This window comes from Podarcis erhardii (assembly GCF_964252035.2).
Source record: "Podarcis erhardii genome assembly, chromosome: 9".
Classification (NCBI taxonomy): Eukaryota; Metazoa; Chordata; class Lepidosauria; order Squamata; family Lacertidae; genus Podarcis; species Podarcis erhardii.
The window spans coordinates 11,044,788-11,064,503 of NC_138512.1; the positions used below are offsets into that span (position 1 = coordinate 11,044,788).

The 19,716-nt window shown below is 45.7% G+C and overlaps 1 protein-coding gene across 5 annotated transcripts in view; it reads right to left on the bottom strand.

The window, feature by feature from the left end:
* KCNIP4 (potassium voltage-gated channel interacting protein 4) overlaps positions 1-19,716 on the bottom strand; it is a 405,833-nt gene that overhangs the window by 267,391 nt on the left and 118,726 nt on the right. Inside the window, exon 1 of one of the 5 annotated variants that reach the window (XM_081876481.1) lies at positions 17,502-17,931. The exons of the other annotated variants lie outside the window; for them this stretch is intronic. Coding sequence (XP_081732607.1) covers positions 17,502-17,589 — 88 coding nt within the window. The 5' untranslated portion in view covers positions 17,590-17,931. Of the gene's footprint in view, positions 1-17,501; positions 17,932-19,716 lie in introns of those variants that run through there. 5 annotated transcript variants of the gene reach the window in all.

The window sequence follows — 19,716 nt, forward strand, 5'->3', positions numbered from 1 at the left end:
AATAAAACAATCAGAGAAGGTGTTACAATTGCCCTTTACTCTGAAATGTTCAGCACATGATGACAATTGAATAATTGCAATGTTACATTTCTGCACACACAAAGGCTGTGTAATTTAATAACTCACTCCTGAATTTCCTGAAAGCAATGCATACATTCAATTAGTTGCTCACAATAGACTACACTGATATTTTTTCATGAGCTCCAAGCCTTTTCTCCAATAAACAGCAATGTCCTTCAGTACTTCATTCACATTTGCTGTTGTTGATTTTGAAAAGAAAGACCTAGAATACAATCAATGTGAATGCCAGTCTCTTCATAATGAGACAGAGAAGGACTAAAACAACTGTGCAATATATTGACAGCCCTGTGCAGTGCATTCCTGATGGTGCCCACCAGTACAAAGTAGCGCTAACTTTTTAAAAATGCATGTGGCAGCCATTTTGTGCTGGCACCCACAGCACTGTTATCATCATAAGAGTATAGGCACTTCATATTTTTTTTACCCCCAAAAAAATAAAAAATAAAAAATTGTACTAATCCAATGCTGGGGTTTTCTTTTTTTCTTTCCCCCCACTTCCACCAGCATGCATACACACACACACACACACACACACACACACACACACACACACGTGTGTGTGTGTGTGTGTGTGTGTGTGTGTGTGTATATATATATATATATATATATATATATAGTTTTCCTCAGGTTATGAATGCTGTGGGTTGCGCGTTTTTGGGTTGTGGACCGCGCTGAACCCGTAAGTATCAGAATAGGTTACTTCCGGGTTTCGGCACTCACACATGTGCAGAAGCACAAAATGACATCATGCACGGGCGCAAATGTGGCACTTCAGGCTGCGAATGCTGTGGGTTGCGAACGTGCCTCCCACACAGATCACGTTTGCAACCTGAGGTATGACTGTGTGTATATATAATAATAATAATAATAATAATAATAATAATAATAATAATAATAATAATAAACTTTTATTTATATCCCGCCCTCCCCAGCCAAAGTCGGGCTCAGGGCAGCTAACATAACATTGGTATAAAACATAACATTGGTATAAAATCAAACAATAATTAAATTACCTCCTAAAACATGTCAACATTTTATTATATAATCAAGGTATATGTATCTGGTTTTAAAAATATTAGTTTTTAACAATCCAAATTACACATCCATATTTCAACATTTCACCAGATCTCTGGACTTCCCACCTTCCCTTCCATAGGTCCTATTGTACACCCTCTCAATCGCATATCATTTCATAATCCATGTTTTGTATCTTTCCATATTGTCCATGCAATTAGTCCAATGCAGTTTTGAAAGCAAACGGTTCCACCAGCAGCAGAATTATGGCAAACACCTTCCTTCCTTTTTATTATGTTTTTATTGTTAGACACCCTGAGCCTGGCTCTGGCTGGGGAGGTAAAGGTAAAGGGACCCCTGACCATTAGGTCCATTTGTGACCAACTCTGGGGTTGCGGCACTCATCTTGCTTTATTGGCCGAAGGAGCCAGCGTACAGCTTCCGGGTCATGTGGCCAGCATGACTAAGCCGCTTCTGGCGAACCCGAGCAGTGCATGGAAACGCCGTTTACCTTCCCACTGGAGTGGTACCTATTTATCTACTTGCACTTTGATGTGCTTTCAAACTGCTAGGTTGGCAGGAGCTGGGACCGAGCAACGGGAGCTCACCCCATTGCAGGGATTCGAACTGCCGACCTTCTGATCAGCAAGTTCTAGGCTCTGTGGTTTAGACCACCGTGCTACCTGCATCCCACCTGGCTGGGGAGAGCGGGGTATAAATAAAAAAATATTATTATTATTATTCCTTCCTTCCCAGGTTGCCTCTGGGAAGCTCCTAAAGGCAGCTTCAGGAAGGAAGTGTGCTAGTGCTGTGCTTCTCAAGCTCTCTCATGTGGTGGACCAGCATTTCCCTCCACCCCAATGTGCCAGAGACCACTACCATATTTGGTCCTTGAAGTTTCCCACCCAACCTGAGCTGTGGTAGAGTCATTGGGGACTGGCAGCCAATGGCTAGAGAAATGACACCCAGCTGTGGACCACCACTTTGAGTAGGACTAGTGCAGGGGTCAGCAAACTTTTTCAGCAGGGAGCCAGTCCATTGTCCCTCAGACCTTGTGGCGCTGTGGTCTTAACCCAAGAGCTTAGGGCTTGCTGATCGGAAGGTCAGCAGTTCGAATCCCTGCGACGGGGTAAGCTCCCGTTGTCCGGTCCAAGCTCCTGCCAACCTAGCAGTTCGAAAGCATGTCAAGTGCAAGTAGATAAATAGGTACCGCTCCGGTGGAAAGGTAAAACAGCGTTTCCGTGCGCTGCTCTGGTTTGCCAGAAGCAGCTTAGTCATGCTGGCCACATGACCCAGAAAAACTGTCTGCGGACAAACGCTGGCTCCCTCGGCCAGTAAAACGAGATGAGTGCGCAACTGGACCTAATGGCCAGGGGTACCTTTACCTTTACTATGCTCCTCTTGGACATCTGAAGTGAGCATAGGCAAGTTTACTTACAGGCAAACAAGGCAGTGGCGTAGCGTGGGGGGTGCCAGGGGTGCCGGCCGCACCGGGCGCAACATGGGCGGGGGGCGCACTCGCACTAGCAGCTCTCTGCCCCTACTAAAATCCACGGGTTAGGGAGCCCGCGCTCGCTCGGCTTGGCGAGGAGGTCTCGGAAGGGGGAGAGCGAAGACTTTTGCCGTGGGTAAAAAAAGGAGAGGAAGCCGGGCAGGCGGGCGGGCGGGCTGGCTGGCTGGCGGGGGTCTGGCTGCGCCTGCTGCTGCCGTTGCCGCTGCTGCCGGGCTTTGACAGCTTGGCGAAGCAGAGGGAGAGGAGCTTTATGCGGCTCTCTCTCCACTGGCCGCCTGGGTAGTGAGCTGAGCCGAGCAGGGAGTCTGGCGAGGGGGCGGGAAGAGACTTTTCTCTTTTTTCCACCTCGCCTGGTCAAAAAGGAGAGCGGAGTCTCCTCAGGGCGCCCTCAGGCAGGGCAGGGCAGGGCAAGGCAAGCAGAGCGAGGACGAGAGGGGGGGGGAAGCAGTCAGGAAACGCCGCGGTGTGGAGGGGGAATCAATTAAGGAGAGAAAGCGAAAAGCCTTGGAGAAAGGGAAAAAAGGAAAGAAAAAAGGCAGCTCCGGGAGAGCGCGGGGGAAAGAGAAGCCTCGCTCAGTGGCGTAGCGTGGGGGGTGCCAGGGGTGCCGGCCGCACCGGGCGCAACTTCTGGGGGGGCGCGAGTCCAGAGGGAAGGGACAAGTTCCTTCCTCCGCCAGGCTCCCCGCCGCCACCGCCAGCCTTGCGCCCTACTGCGTGCGCGCCCCCCGCCGCCGCCGCCGCTGCGGCTGCGCTCCACTCACTGCTCGCAGGAGGAGCAGCCGCTGCAGCAGCGCCGCCGCCGCCACCAACGCCTGGCCGGCACGGGCAGCCTCCGCACCCCGCCGCCGCCGCCATCCCCTCGGCCCAGCCACAGGTGGCGGCTGCTTCTGCCGACTGGGGGGGAGGAGAGCTCCGAGGGGCCTCGCCGCGCCCTGCGCTCCCCAACACCCTCCGAGAGGAAGCCGGCGGGCGGGCGAGGGTCTCCCGGCGGAAGGGGGCGCCGCTGGCTCCGGCTCTCAGCACAACTCTCAGCTGCGGGGGGGGGGGGGTCGGGCGAGGACGGAGCGCGGCTGGAAGCCCCCGGTCCAGGCCGGGGGGAGGAGAGGCGCTCGCCAAGCCCCGATCTGGAGCGCCTCGGAGCGCGGGCTCCACCTACAGCCCAAGGAGAGGAGGGGGCGGGGAGGCGCCCAAGGGGAGGGGGCTTCGGCTGCCTCGGCCCGCGGGGGCGCCACAAATAATAAATTTAATAAATTCCTGCTGAGCCTTAAGGGGGGGGTCCTTGGCTCCTTCGCTCGCCCCCAGCCCCAGTGGCGTAGCGTGGGGGGTGCAGGGGGGCCGGCCGCAACATCTGGGGGGCGCGCTCGCACTCGAGTGCTAAAATCCAGGGGTTGGGGGCGCAAATTACTTGCCTTGCCCCGGGTGCTGACAACCCACGCTACGCCACTGAAACAAGGAACAGCAGTTGCTGATTCTTGCTCACTTTACTATGTTGGATCAGAGCCTCTGTTAAAGCAGAATATTCGATCTATGACTCTGACTCTTTCTAGTATTACCACATGGGTCATCAAGCTCTATCTAATACGTTTTCTGGAGGGTTTTGTTTGTCATGATTCAAATTGCTTCTGGTAACACGGAGCTCACAAACAACAATTTGACAAGACAATAGTATAGGCAACATCCAGGGAATTGATTTTACAGAAGCTGCCCACCTGTTTCACACTGTGTAGAGAAATTAAACTATATGACCTGTGCCATCAACAGTAAGCAATACTATATACAGGTGTCATCTGGAAACTTCACTTTCATTTTCTTTTAAAATTGGGTCTAGTTGCTACAGGTAATGATACTAGTTACATTGATCTTTTGCTATCACTCACATTCACACCTTTAATCCCTTGGGATCTTCAAAAATGATGTTTATATTTTGTAAGGCACCGAAAAAAGCAAAGCCATATTTGTGTTGAGGTGCGTGTCTTGAGTACAGGAGACTTTTTCAGGAGGTAAGGGGAAGAAAAATATGCTGTAGCTAAAGTTCTTAAGGCATTCAAATTCAGATCTATTTTGCTTTGTTGAATACTGATACTTTTGTTAAGATGTATTCAGAATATTACAGATACAGTGTAAATGCCAATATCTAAGGATTTCTGGACTCCTTCCTTCACCCTGAGAAATGTCACTAATTTTATCAGAACCCTTTTTTTTTGGGGGGGGGGTGTTTCCCAGAAATGAGGAGGAACTTCAGGCAAAATCCCGAGAGGGCAAATATTTACATTATGTGCCATAAATACATTTTACTGGAAATGGCTGAAAACATCACGGCACATACAAATGACTCAAAGTCTCAGTTAATGACAACAATTCTAACATGGATAACTTTACTGGAATTAGAATTAGAGTAAAATGCCGTTTAGAGACTAATTAAGGTGCTGCAGTGCAATTTAACACTTTATCAAGAGGGTTGTATTCTTCTCCCTGCCCCCCCCCCCCGGGATAGAGGGACATATTCTGTTTTTTTAAAAAAATCAAGAAAATTGCAGGGGTCTTGCCCTTCTTGGCTTGGTTTTGTGTATTTGTAAAAAGTTCTAAAGTGCCAACTTAACAATGCCCTCGTCTCCCCATGTTGAGGCTTTTCTCCTTGCCAAGTTACAATGGCAGTGAACAGGAGCATAACTGTCAACCTTCCCTTTTTTTTTTGTGGGAAATTCCCTTAATCCAGCGCCATTTCCCGCTGCTTCCCACTGCTATCCCGGATTGTTAGATATCCTGTAGATTGTCCCCGGGACAGGTGAGGCTGCTGATCCCTTATTTTCAAGGCTGCTGATCCCTTATTTTCAAATCTGAAAGTTCACAGCTATGAACAGGAGGTGTGCCAGCTTTGCCCTACCTGGGGGGAAAGGTACCCCAGTAGTGAGCCCCCAAATGGGGTGCCAAGGAGCCCAAGCCACAGGACTCTCAGCAAAACGAGAAAACAACCTACCCCACTGTTAAGTTGTGGGTGAACGTATCAGACGACACAGCGATTCTTCAAACAGCTCTTGTTTATTCACAGGCCAGGACAGAACTGAGCTGAAGGGTTCAGTCAGCCTGCTTATATAGAGCTCCAGTACAACGTAACTGTAACAACTTTCTAAAACAATCCAATCGCTGAACGTCACTTTCGATCCCTTATTTGCATAACTATCTACAGTATCCCCCTGCTGGCCCAGGGTGAGAACTTCAGTACATAATACCCACCATCTGTTGTGGCTTCAACAAGTGGCAAATGTTGACTCCACATTGACTGCTTCCTGGACAGGGTTAGGATTACTCTGTCAAATCAGGTATGCAGCTCTTGAAGCCAGTTGGTTGTAGGGAGGGAAGAGGGCCCTTGTGTTAGAGACAGTGATTGTGCATGTTTTGAGTGAAAAGCTTTTTGCGTGGTGCATTTGTGTTAAGGTGGGGTTAACACAAACACCGAGGCCCACCAGACGCAGCATGGTGGCGGCCAAGTCCGACATAATTAACTGATGTCATCTTCTACTGGTATCTAATCCACTGTTGCCAATGGCAAAATTATTTGCCACATAATTTTCCTAGTGGCAAGGAGTTCCATATGTCAGCTTTCTTCGTGCTGAGTGCAGAGACATTAGCTCTGGAGGAACTGTGACTCTGCCTCCCCAGAGGCTGTAAGTAGAGAATAAGGTATTTTACTTTTAAATTTTTCCTCCCCCACTCCCGCGTGTCTCATTTTTACGCACCTCAAGTAATTTCCTCTCCCACGCAACTTACACCCTTGCAGGACTGGCCGAGCTGTGCTCAGTGGCTGTGTTGTTGTTTTTTCTCCAATGCAAAAAAGTGGCAAAAAAGCAAGGGTACTAGATTCCATTCCTATCCACTTACGACATGCAGTGAAATGTCTGAGTGGCTTTTCATGCCGTTTCAGAATGTTACTCAAGTTTTCCCACTCACTGGTAACCGGTACTCCCAAGTGAAGAACTGGCACTAGCTGAGACACCGCCTGGAAATGTTTTGCAGCAGAAGCAAAAAGCCTTAAAAACCTAAGAAGAGCTTACTAGATCAGGCCAATGGTTTATCTAGTCCAGCATAGTCTTCTCATAGTGGCTGGCCAGCCTGTGAAGGAGCGCATGCAGGCAGCAGCACTCTCCTACCTGAAATTCCAAGCATTCAGAAACATACTGCCTCCAGCAACAATTCTCACATATGGCCGCCAGCTTTGTACACACACATACCCTCCACTGTTTCTCCGATAAAAATAGGTAAAGGTAAAGGGACCCCTGACCATTAGGTCCAGTCGTGGCCAACTCTGGGGTTGCGGCACTCATCTCGCTTTATTGCCTGAGGGAGCTGGTGTACAGCTTCTGAGTCATGTGGCCAGCATGACTAAGCCGCTTCTGGTGAACCAGAGCAGCGCACGTAAACACCATTTACCTTCCCGCCGGAGTAGTACCTATTTATCTACTTGCACTTTGACACGCTTTCAAACTGCTAGGTTGGCAGGAGCAGGGACCGAGCAATGGGAGCTCACCCCGTCACGGGGATTCAAACCGCCAACCTTCTGGTCGGCAAGTCCTAGGCTCTGTGGTTTAACCCGCAGCACCACCCACGATAAAAATAGGGATGTCCACAATAATAACAAAAATATATAAAATATAAAATAATAATACAGTGGTACCTCGGGTTAAGAACTTAATTCATTCTGGAGGTCCGTTCTTAACCTGAAACTGTTCTTAACCTGAGGTACCACTTTAGCTAATGGGGCCTCCCGCCACCGCCGCGCGATTTCTGTTCTCATCCTGAGGTAAAGTTCTTAACCGGAGGTACTATTTCTGGGTTAGCGGAGTCTGTAACCTGAAGCGTCTGTAACCCGAGGTACCACTGTATAATAATACATATTAATAAATAATAAATATAAAATTGTAATAAAACATTAAACATTTAAGAAACCTTTCCTATACAGGGATGCCTTCAGATGTCCTATTTAATAACAGTACAGTGGTACCTCGGTTTATGAACTTAATCTGTTCCGGAAGTCCATTCTTAAACTGAAACTGTTCTTAAACCGAGGCGTGCTTTCCCTAATGAGGCCTCCCGCTGCCAGTGCCCTTCCACTGTTCTTAGACTGAGGTAAAGTTCTCAAACTGGGACACTATTTCCAGTTTTGCGGAGTTTGTAAACCGAGTTTGTAAACAGGACTGTTCTTAAACCGAGGTACCACTGTAATAGTAACAACAACTTTTATTATTTATACCTCACCCACCTGACCGGGTTGCCCCAGCCACTCTGGGCAGCTTGCAACATATATAAAAACATAATAAAACATTAAAAAAAAATTAAAAAACCTTCCTTATACAGGACTGCCTTCAGATGTCTTCTAAAGGTTTTATAGGGACCTATCTCCTTGGCTTGGACATCACATAACTCTATCCCCTCCAACATTTCTCCAATGAAAATAGGGATGTCTTATAGAAAAGTGGGACATTCCAGGATCAAATCAGAAACCGGGATGGCTTCTGTAAATCCAGGATGGTCCCTGGAAAATAGGGATGCTTGGAGGGTCAAGCACATAAACATCGGTTCTTGTAAGGTCAGCAGCAGACCCTCCAACGTCACTTGCACCAGGTTCCATAAACCCTGAGTGATCCTGCAAAGAGGACCATGGAGGTTGGGGGAAGCAAGACACTTCTTGCCAAGGGCCCTATTTATCCTAGGATCGTCTCTGTACCTTATTTCCACCCTCAAAACTGCCAGATTCTTCCATCCTTCCTCCATGGTCCTTTTGTGTTCAACTCTTCCTCTTTCAGTGGGACGTGGGTGGCACTGTGGGTTAAACCACAGAGCCTAGGGCTTGCCGATCAGAAGGTCGGGAGTTCGAATCCCCACGACAGGGTGAGCTCCCGTTGCTCGGTCCCTGCTCCTGCCAACCTAGCAGTTCAAAAGCACGTCAAAGTGCAAGTAGATAAATAGGTACCGCTTCGGCGGGAAGGTAAACGGCATTTCTGTGTGCTGCTCTGGTTCGCCAGAAGCGGCTTAGTCATGCTGGCCACATGACCCGGAAGCTGTACGCTGGCTCCCTGGGCCAATAAAGCAAGATGAGCACTGCAACCCCAGAGTCGGTCACGACTGGACCTAATGGTCAGGGGTCCCTTTACCTTTACTTCCTCTTTCAACAGCTTTTCTCTCATCTCCTTCATTTTCTACTCCTAGTTTATAGCTTCATTATTATATAATAAATAACAAGGAACTTTTTTTCATTTTCACTTCATTTCCTTCAACACCTCCTCTGGTCCTTTCTCCTCAGAGGAGAAGCGTCTTTGTTCCCTCCTTCTCCCTGAACTGTCTCCAGACTGCCTTTTTCCAGCATGCAAGAAGCTGCTGATGGCCAAACCAAAAGGCTATGGTGCAGGAGGGAGAGTAAGCAAATTGAGGGGACACTGGGTAGGTGGTCCAAGGTGCACTATTTGAAAAACACTGTGCTAAGTCAGGTGCATGTCTGTGAAAATGACTGTAAAGTACTTTCTGCATTTGTGATATCTGTAAGCTGCAAAATTCTGTGTATATTTTTTAAACAACTTGTTCTTGGGTGAATATAAATTCCAAACTTAGTTCCAGCAACTGATCTCAAGCAATCTTTAAGCTGCAAAATGCATTCGTGTGCGTGTTTAACCAAAAGCAAAACCAGAAAAGTAACTACTAAAACTTAGAAAAACCTATGCAGGTTTGCTGTGTCCTGCTTGTAAGTGAACATATAATTTTAATTATTTTAAGTAAAATTTTAATTAATTCATGTAATTTACATTAAACAGAGTCATCCTGTTACAAAAAAGAAAAAAAGAAAAAACCTTCCATGCATACTTAATCATAAATGTGGTGCTTAATTGAGGCTGATTTCAATGGCACATCCAAGTCATTAAGCTTGTCAGACACTCAATCAAGGCAGCATATATTTGAAAAGGATAAAACAGAATTTTATAAATACAATTTTTTAAAGGTAAAGGACCCCTGGACGGTTAAGTCCAGTCAAAGGTGACTATGGGGTTGCGGCGCTCATCTCACTTTCAGGCCGAAGGAGCCGGCATTTGTCTACAGACAGTTTTCCGGGTCATGTGGCCAGCAGGACTAAACAGCTTCTGGCGCAACGGGACACCGTGACGGAAACCAGAGCGCACGGAAATGCTGTTTACCTTCCTGCCAAAGCAGTACCTATTTACCTACTTGCACTGGCATGCTTTCAAACTCCTAGGTTGGCAGGAGCTGAGACAGAGCAACGGGAGCTCACCCCGCCGCGGGGATTCGAACTGCCAAGCTTCTGATCAGCAAGCCCAAGAGGCTCGGTGGTTTAGACCACACAGCGCCACCTACATTCACACACTGCTCACAGCGCCACCTACATTCTACAAAACCTACATCCTACAAAAAACCACCCATAAGACAGCAGCATAAAATCAAGTTAATCACTACATCCTTTGCAAATCATTGCAAACCCAGCTACCTACCATTTGCCAAATGGCAGAAGTCAAGCAGGTTTTCCAGAAGAGAGGATGTCATGATAACTCCCTCTGAACCCTAAACATTTCCTCCTCTCACTGAGGGCCACCATACCTTGACTATTGCTTGGGCAGTGGGTGGAGATGAGACTTAGATCCTGGAAATGGATCTGGGGCAGAGGGACAGGAAGGGTTAACTTGCTTCCTCTATCAAAGTTGGTTCTCCCTGCATCACATCTGCTGGGGTAAAAAAAGGTAAAGGGACCCCTGACCATTAGGTCCAGTCGTGGCCGACTCTGGGGTTGCGGCGCTCATCTCGCTTTACTGGTCGAGGGAGTCAGCTTCCGGGTCATGTGGCCAGCATGACTAAGCCACTTCTGGCGAACCAGAGCAGCGCACGGAAACGCCGTTTACCTTCCCGCCAGAGTAGTACCTATTTATCTACTTGCACTTTGACATGCTTTTGAACTGCTAGGTTGGCAGGAGCAGGGACCAAGCAACGGGAGCTCACCCCGTTGCGGAGATTCAAACCGCCGACCTTCTGATTGGCAAGTCCTAGGCTCTGTGGTTTAACCCACAGCGCCACCCGCGTCCCTTATCTGCTGGGGTAGATCATGGCTATTCTACATCCCATGGGCTTCATCCTTACAGGAGCCATTTCCAAACACCAGCAGTTCAGGTCTATGGGGAGAGCAGGTAGTGGGGGGGGGGGTCATAAAGGATAAATTAATCAAATAAGTCATTTGGAAAATGCCATTGTGGTCAGTATATGCAGGAAACAAAATTGCTAAATACATAAAGGATTATGAACAATTCACACAATTCTGTCAATATTCCCCACACTGTCAGTTGTTGACTTCTGCAGTTACTGAATCAATCATTTTTACATGCTTCCAGCTTGGGAGGCAGCTGCCTCTTGATAAACACATATTGAGGCACATATTAAAGATGACCATGAAAATTCTCCGCTGCTGCACACAGAATAAAACATTGTTTTTCAACATCATGGTGCGGAGAGAAGAGAGATTTTTTTTTAGTGACTTACTGCAGATAGTGTTTTCATTTATTCTCTCTGGTCAGAGATAAGGAAACTAGATTTATTTATTTACTTATGGTTCACCAGTGTTCTCAGCTAGAAAAATAAATAAATCAAAACGCCAAAACTATTACATGCGGAAACCATCACTAATTAGTTCCCGAATTCAATTTTATATAACCTGTGTGCAAAGAAAAGGGCTTTTTTGGAACAATAATGTTAACTACTGTTATCACAGAGTGCTTTAAACCCCGATTCAGATTATATGAAAGGTTTCCTTTAATTAATTTCTAATTAATTTGAAATTAATTAGATTCAAGAGTAGTACCCCCAATAAACGAGGCTACAGAAGTCTGGATAATGGTTAACAAAAGTGCCTTTCGTTTGTTCCTTTCATGTGTAGGCTAAATGCATGGAAGGCACAGATGTCAGGGACTGGGTCAACAGACCATGGTCAGTGCCATGGTCCCCCTTCATGTACTTACTGAATGTACAGATATTGTTGGCACCTGTCTGCTTGAGAGGCAATGGAGTGCGCCTCCAGGGGTGGAGTCAAACTGCTAGAGGATCACAGCAACAGCTGTGGCTGCAAACTTGTAATTGCTGCTTCTCTTGTTGTTTTTGCTGCATTAGCAGCATCAAAATAACCTCCCCAGGGTGCAAGCCTGGGCAGTGTGTATGGAGGTCCTGGGCTGCCCAGATGACAAGACCCCCGCCCCCTTGGCCTTGCTTATGTAGTCCAAAGGAAAGCAGAGCAATACGTTTGGCACCAGCTTGGCTGCAGGAAATGCCAGAAGGAGCACAAGGAACCATCCAACCATCTTAGAAACTCCACTCTGGATTTGTGTAGGATTTATTCCTTAGCCCTTCCTTCTCCTGAAGATGTCCCACAAGGCAGAAGGTATGGATTTTTCCACAGGGTTTACTCCCGAAGCCTTTCTCATGAATGAATATAACTGCAAGGCAGTGGAACTTTAGGGTAAGGTTACCAGATTTTTTTTCCAATGAACCTGGGGACACTTTTCAACTTCCTACTAAATAGATTGATTTTGTCAGGGGACTGATTTGTAAATCCGGGGACTGTCCCTGGGAAACGGGGAGGTCTGGTAACCTCTCTCGCCCTGAACTAGCCACTGTGATCCACACAACGGTCACCTCCAGACTGGATTATTGTAATTTATTCCATGTGAGGCTGCCCTTGAGACTGACCCAGAAACTCCAGCGGGTGCAGAATGCCGCAGCGAGACTCCTTATGGGGTCCTCGCTGCGGGATCACATTCACCCAGTGCTATACCATCTGCACTGGCTCCTGGTGGAGTACAGGATCAGGTTTAAGGTGCTGGTTTTAACCTTTAAAGCCCTATACGGCATAGGACCCTCGTACCTACAGAACCGCCTCTCCTGGTATGTCCCATGGAGGACCTTACGGTCTTCAAACAAAAACATCTTGGAGGTCCTGGGCCACAGACAGGTTAGGCTGGCCTCAACCAGAGCCAGGGTTTTTTTGGCTGTGGCTCCGATCTGGTGGAACGCTCTGTCACAAGAGACTAGGGCCCTGCGGGATTTGACATCTTTCCGCAGTGCCTGGAAGACAGAGCTGTTCCACCAGGCCTTTGGCCAGGGCACAGCCTGACCCCCTCCTTTGGTAATCCTCAGAGAACTCTACCCCAATGGTTGCCAATAATTTGATTTGAACTGATTTTATAATGAATTGATTTTAGAATGCTTTATTACTTTACTGTTGTCAGCCGCTTTGAGCCCAGCTTCGGCTGGGGAGGGCGGGATATAAATAAAATTTTATTATTATTATTAATTTAGGATCAGACTTTTCCTTTTCCTAGGTGGGCTACCTTCCCAGGTTGATGAGCCCCATCCACCCCTCACTTCCCCCAACAGAATGTGCAGAAACTGCCTTTTTGGGATTAACATGTCTACCAGTGACTGCATGTAAGAATTAAGATCAACTTATACGTCATAGACTCTTGTATAAATTTGTTCCAGACTCAGAAAGGAGTTTTAGTAAAAATAATAATAATAATAAATCTGAGAAGAACTGAACTCAGGAGTTTTAACACTGATTAAGCACACATTTCACATTATTATTTGGCTTTCCTTGCCATTTCTTTTTGGAAACAAAAACAGCATCTTGATGAATGCTAATTTTAATTTTAGATGAAACAGTGCATAAAATTTGCTTGGCTAATAACCAATGTTATGATCTCTTGGCACAGATTCGGCACAGAGGGCCACCCAGATCTCTTTGCCCACCTCCTTGAAGTGGAGCCTCCAATAGAAAACAAAGTACTTTTGTGTGAACAGAGGACAACAACATATTTTCCCTTGAAATTATTTATTTTTAGCAGTCTAGGAACCAGAACATCTGGGCAGCGCATAAGAGTTAGCACATGTGGTCTTGTTACTAGTTTCCCTCAGCTATAGTCATCAGAGCAAAAGCCAGCAGAGCTCTGGCTGACAAGAAGAAGGTTTCAAAAATTCTGCATTCTTACTTGTCAGCCTGTGGAAAAGGGAAACAAAGAAGAAAATCACTATTCAGAAGGGATTCTGGTGGGACCAGAGTGTGAAGACCGATGCCACAGGCTCCTGTTGTGTGGACCATACCACATGCGCTCCCAGGTCCTGGCAAAGATTCATATGGCCAACTCAAGTTGACTGGCCCCAGTTTCTGTTATTAGAAACAGTGGCTCCTTCGAAGCACTAGAAAACCTTCCTGGAAAGGATTACAAATAGAAAGGCAAGGGAACAAAAACAGAACTCTCAGTGAGCATCATCTGAGGCCCTAGAGCTGCTATAGATCTGGCTGGTAGGGCCAGCCCAAGACATTTTGGCACCTGAGGCAAACCACAAAATGGTGCCCCTCCCTCAGGTGCCAGGGAAGAAGAGGTGAGTGAAGATCTATGTCAGGAACAAGGGTGGAACATCAAATTAACCTTATTCAACAGTTGAAATTGGAATCAAAGGCTGTCATAGAGGGCAGGGGGAAGAGAAGGAGTCCACTCCGAATCATGACAGGTGGGTGCAGAGCCCAGGAGACTCCAGAGGGCTGCCCTCAACATTTCCTCCTAGGGGTGGAATGAAACAGTGCATTCCTTGGAGGCCAGATCTGCTCCCTCTGTGGATCTTGTAATCTGAGGTGGTCGCCTCACTTTGCCTAATGGGTGGGCCAGGCCTGCAGTTGGGAACCATCAGCTTCACCTCGTCAACCTGCAAGCCTCTCTGTGTTCCCAAACACTGGTTGTCCTTGGCTCTCATGGGTTATTGCTCCAGCCGGTTGCCTTCCGGTCTCCTCCTTCTTGAACAGTAAATCCACCCCACCCCCCACTCCAGTCAGCCCTGTACTTTTCTTGCTGCTTTGCTCATGGCTGAAGTTCAGCTCAGTGGTTTTGCAATATAGGGTGGTTGTCTCTGGTGTTGGCCATGCACTTCTTTTGGGCACCAGAATAGAAAATGTAATGTGTGAATGTCAGGGAGACTGAGGACAGAGCTGCCAGCAGAGAACCAGACATGTTAATTGTGAGTGCGACTTTTCCAATTGGCAATGGAAGGTGGGAATTGACCATTTTTCCTGCCTAAACAATTAAGCAGAATATTGCCTGCTCAGTATACATTGTGTATCTCAATTTACTAAGACCACATATCTGCATTTTTTAAAAAATGAAAGCAAGATTGTGGGTCAGCTAATGACCCAAATCTTTTTCTTCTTCTTTGGCAATCATTCGTAGCTGAGTAAGATTGTCTTCCATAAACATGGTTTTAACAATGAGTGTGTAAGTGACTGTGGAGGCCAATTCTGGATCCACACGTCCTTCCACAGTGGGGACATTGGTTTCTGGGTGGGAGTTGATCACGGTGTGGATTTGCCAAGCGTGCCTTCCTCTTAGCACGTTTCTCCCTTGCATCCTGAGTTTGAGTGTCTTCAAAGCCCATGACACCTTTGGTAAAGGCTATTGTCCAACTGGAGTGCTTGCAGGCCAGTGTTCCCCAACCAAATAGACACCAGATGGCATGCCCAAATTTTGGACATATGACAATCTTACACGAGTGGCCTAGCATGTCACAGGACAGAGCTGCATGCACAGTATTCAACAAAATATTTGAGTAACTGCCATTTCTGATGCTAGGAGAGTAGCACTGATAATACCAAGGTTGCAGGTTTGACTCTTACATGGGACAGCAGCATATTCCAGCATTGCAGGGAGTTGGACTAGATGATCCTCAAGGTCCTTTACAACTCTACAGTTCTATGATTCTTCTATGATTTGCTAGCAGAATATTATTTTAATGCTGGGACCATTCACTTTTTAATTCACCCGCCAAAAAGCTCAGGGTAGCACACCTGGTTTCCTGGTCAGCCTGAAATGCAGCTTATTCTAAGAGAGAGTGGTTGGTCCAAGATCACCCAGGGAGTTTCATGGCTCACTATAGATTTGAACCCAGTAAAAGTCCAACGGTATTCAACGTGGTATCCTCTAGAAGTTGTCGGACTACAACTCCCATCAGCCCCAGCCACCATGGCCAATGCTCAGTGATGAAGGGAGTTATAATCTAACACCTGGAGAACAGTTCCTTGGCTACGTCTTCCCTAGCTGTTAAATCACACCGACTCTCTAAAAATTGATTGATTAGCAACTTGACATTTCTCCAACTCTGGCTGGATTTTGCCCACTGCTTACTGCTTGACTGTAGGGAGTCTTAAGAACTGGTAGCACAAGGAGCAGGAAGCATGAAATCATGGACTTAGAGAAAATGGTAGGGGAATAAGAGTACAGGAAAAGGCAGCTAGACAACACCAAGCTCACATTTCTCTAGGCAAGGTGCAAGCCAGAAGCTTGCAATGGCATATTAGATCAAGAGAAACCAATGGGCTTCCTACATGGGGAGCCACCCTGGAGTCTGAAAGCCCATTGCTGTCCCATGAATGATTCAGACGAGTCTCACCACAAGGGGCAAAACAGCACAGACCCCAAAGTTCCTGGTTGTAGCCCCAGCTGAAATATTTGCTGACAACTATTCCACTGCGCTGCAGCCTAAAGAAATATGATAAAAGGAATATGAATTTGAGATTCCTGAAAGAATGTATATAACTAATATCCTTGTTTGACTCACCATGACCTAAAAATAAAGGATACAAATTCTACCAACAGTGATGAGGTGAAGGTTCGGGACACATGTTCGTAGCAGAAGCACCCCATTATACCAAATTCTGCAAAACCGTCAAAACTGCCAGAATGGTATAAAAACCGCTTACTGGAAATGGCTATTTATTCTACGCAGATATAAGTGTCAATATAATGTATTTTATTCTGACAGTAAAAATGCATCTTTGAATTTGATTTGAACCCTTCAATTTCTGTGAGTTTCCAAGGAGCAAGATTTTCTAACACAGCAAAGTGCAAACTCGTTACAACTTGACACATGGCGGTGTCCTTAATGCATGCATATGAATATGTAATTATAATTATTAATAGCATACACACACCCACAGCCCTCAAACTGCACTCACACACAGAACACACCTCAAACTGATATTTTTAACACGGAATCAAAACATAAATAAATGTCACCTGGAGCATACAAGGTGGGCTATTTACCACTGTCACCTGACAGAGGTGTAAAAATACCTTATCACATGCACCTCAGAATAGGAAAAGTATTTTCCAAAGAGAGACAGCTGGCCTCACTTCTGCAAAGGAATTCTTTTTAAATAACAAAATGTTCCAACTTGGTCTCATGCTGTTATTTCACCCACCTTAAAGCAGAGATTAATCAACAAACACAAGTGCGTGCACACACACAGACACCCCTACCCCTTTCAAGATTTCAGTTTCAAGGGCTTGGCTGTCAAGAGAGAGTGTGCAGAAATTTCACAGATTTTAAACACCCTGAAAAGCAGTCTTTCCAAAGCTCCTGCTGATAGAATTTTAATGTCATGCTAACATCCAGCAGTTGATTTATATTTCAAGAGCGGCTCTCTGCTTGCCAACTGAGATAACGTGAACATCGTTCATACATTGAAATCTGCCTTCATATGCCAAACCCCACAGGAGAGCACAATGCTCCACATTTCTTAATGCACTCTGCTCCAAACAAATATGCAAACACATATGTATGTTTAACAGCACCGTTCTGATTTGGATGCAATTGCAGACTTCAGTGCAATTTAACCAAATGTACTGCTCCAGCATAGTTTACATTAAACAACCAAAAATGCATTCGTTAAAATCCCTCCCCTCCTCCCCGTTCATTTTACTAAATAAAGACCCCCACAAAACAGAGCAAAAAGCATAGTGGAAGAAGACAGTTACAGTGTTACCACTCTGAACATTTTCATGATAAAGAAAATAATGGTTGTTACCTGTATGGAGAGACCCTGTAATTAGCCTGAGAAGATACTGGGCGAATTTCAGTATTTCACGTTTACACCGTTTTCGACATCCACTCATTTTATGCAGGGAGGTAGTCCTCTGAGGAGAGCCAGAACACTTTTGCTAATGAAAGTGAATAGTTTTTGACAGAGAACTTCTGTCCCAGCTCGCCTGCTCACAAGCTGCCTCACTAAAGCCAGACAAACTCCTTTGGATTTGTTTGAAAAGGGAGAATCCTTCAAAGGACTAGAGGAGGAAAAGAAAAAGCATGCAAGGAAAAGACTGAACTGACAAGGGGGATGCTGAACAGGGCGGTCACACACGGGTCCTCCTGTAACCTCGTACGCAAGCTGTCTGGGGTGATGATCACTTGTAGTAGATATAGGAGAGCAAAGGTACACTTTCCTCCGCTGTCTCCCTAGCAGATACTGCTGCAACCTCACCGACCATTCAGTCAGAGGCGGGGCCTGCAGCCTCAACTCTACACATAGAAATTTGTCCTCATCAATGAATCAGCATGTAAGCAGGTAGGAAAGAGAGATAGCAGGGCACCCAGTTTGAATTGTGGTTTTGCAAGGAGCGGCAAGAAGCAATCTTGCCGGTGGGATGTGTGTGTGTAGCTTTGCAATGATTGCTATGCACAAGAAAAAAAAATATTAAAGTGTGCAGTTCAAGGTTGGGTTATCTACCCAGCCACAGTAAGACAATATACAACCTTCCACACCAAAAGCTCACCTGTCGGAAATAAAAAACGATCAAGGCAAAGGCAATCATTTTGTTGTGACAGCAGCGGGGCAGATATAAACAGTCAGGCTTAACTCAGCAGCTTATTGCAAATACTGTGAAAAATCTAAACTCCACAGCCTGCCCCAAAGGAGTCTAAAGTTTTAGCAAATTTCCTTCAGCGTACTGGGCCACAGCAACCTGGGTCATCAAATAATTAAACGTACACATTCCAGGAAAGTACTTCTAATGCTTAATACTTTCGTTGAAAAGAGGGTGGCAGACCATTTGCAAGTCTTAATAACAACATCGTTTTAAAGCATTGTTTTATTAATGTAGTTAGTGCTCTAGAGAAAAATAAATCCCTCCCCAAAGACCCTAACTTATTATCTAAATTTGAGGGTGGAGAAGAGGAAATAGAGGGAAGGGAGGAGACAAGCAGGCAAGTTTTGACAGGGGATAAATACGTGCAATTATAATCAGACCTACTTAGGCTTCACTTCAGTCAGGAATAAGGACTAAAGGCTTGTCAAAGGCTGTCCTAGAAGAGACATTCTGTTGAGTTGAGCCTAGAAAACCAAATACATGCATCACATGTACATCGTAGGAGGGATTTAGGGGAACAGATAGTAGCAGAGTTATCTATGAAAGAAGAACTTCAGAAAGTTCAGGTAACATTGAAAGGGGAACCTTCTCACTTTCTGAGGGAAGAGATGAACTGAAACTCTGGTATCCTTCAAAATTCGAAGTAATCTGAATTTTGTTGTGATGTTCTTCAACCAATCACGATTTACAAAACTACATATATTGGGGAAGAATGTGCATTGAAATGAATATATTAGTGAAACCCACATGCATAAATGTATTCTGTTGAGGGAAGACGCTTGCAAAAATGTGTGCATTTGTCAGAATGGCATACAGGAATGTGATTAGGAGGAGAAATTTGCACTAAAACAATGCTGAATTTTCATGGCATTTGTGGGTACTGCCTTCCTTCCTTTCCTTTCCTTTTATTTAAACAAACAAACAAACAAACAATGTTTTTACAGCACCATTCGCTTGAAATCAGATGGCCAGTATACAATAAACATTAAATGGGCAGCGAATGACTACCCAGCTTCATGGCCCCCTGAATAAACACAATAAAACCTTTAAAAACAGACATAACCAAATTGAGTTTATAACTAGCATTCTATACATGATCTCCCTTTGTAATGTCTCATTTTGAAATGCGTAAGATGATATTTTAGTTTCCTGTTAATAATGTAGCTTTGAATGCATACTTTATATTTGGTTTTCTTCTGCAATGTTGTATTTTGGAAAGTTTTATTTGATGTTTTAATGTAGGTTGTAAACCGCTTTGAATACCCCCCCTAAAAATATAAAGCAGTATAGAAATGAAAATAAGAATAAGAAGTGTAATAGGTAAAGATAAAGGGACCCCTGACTATTAGGTCCAGTCTCTGGGGGACGACTCTGGGA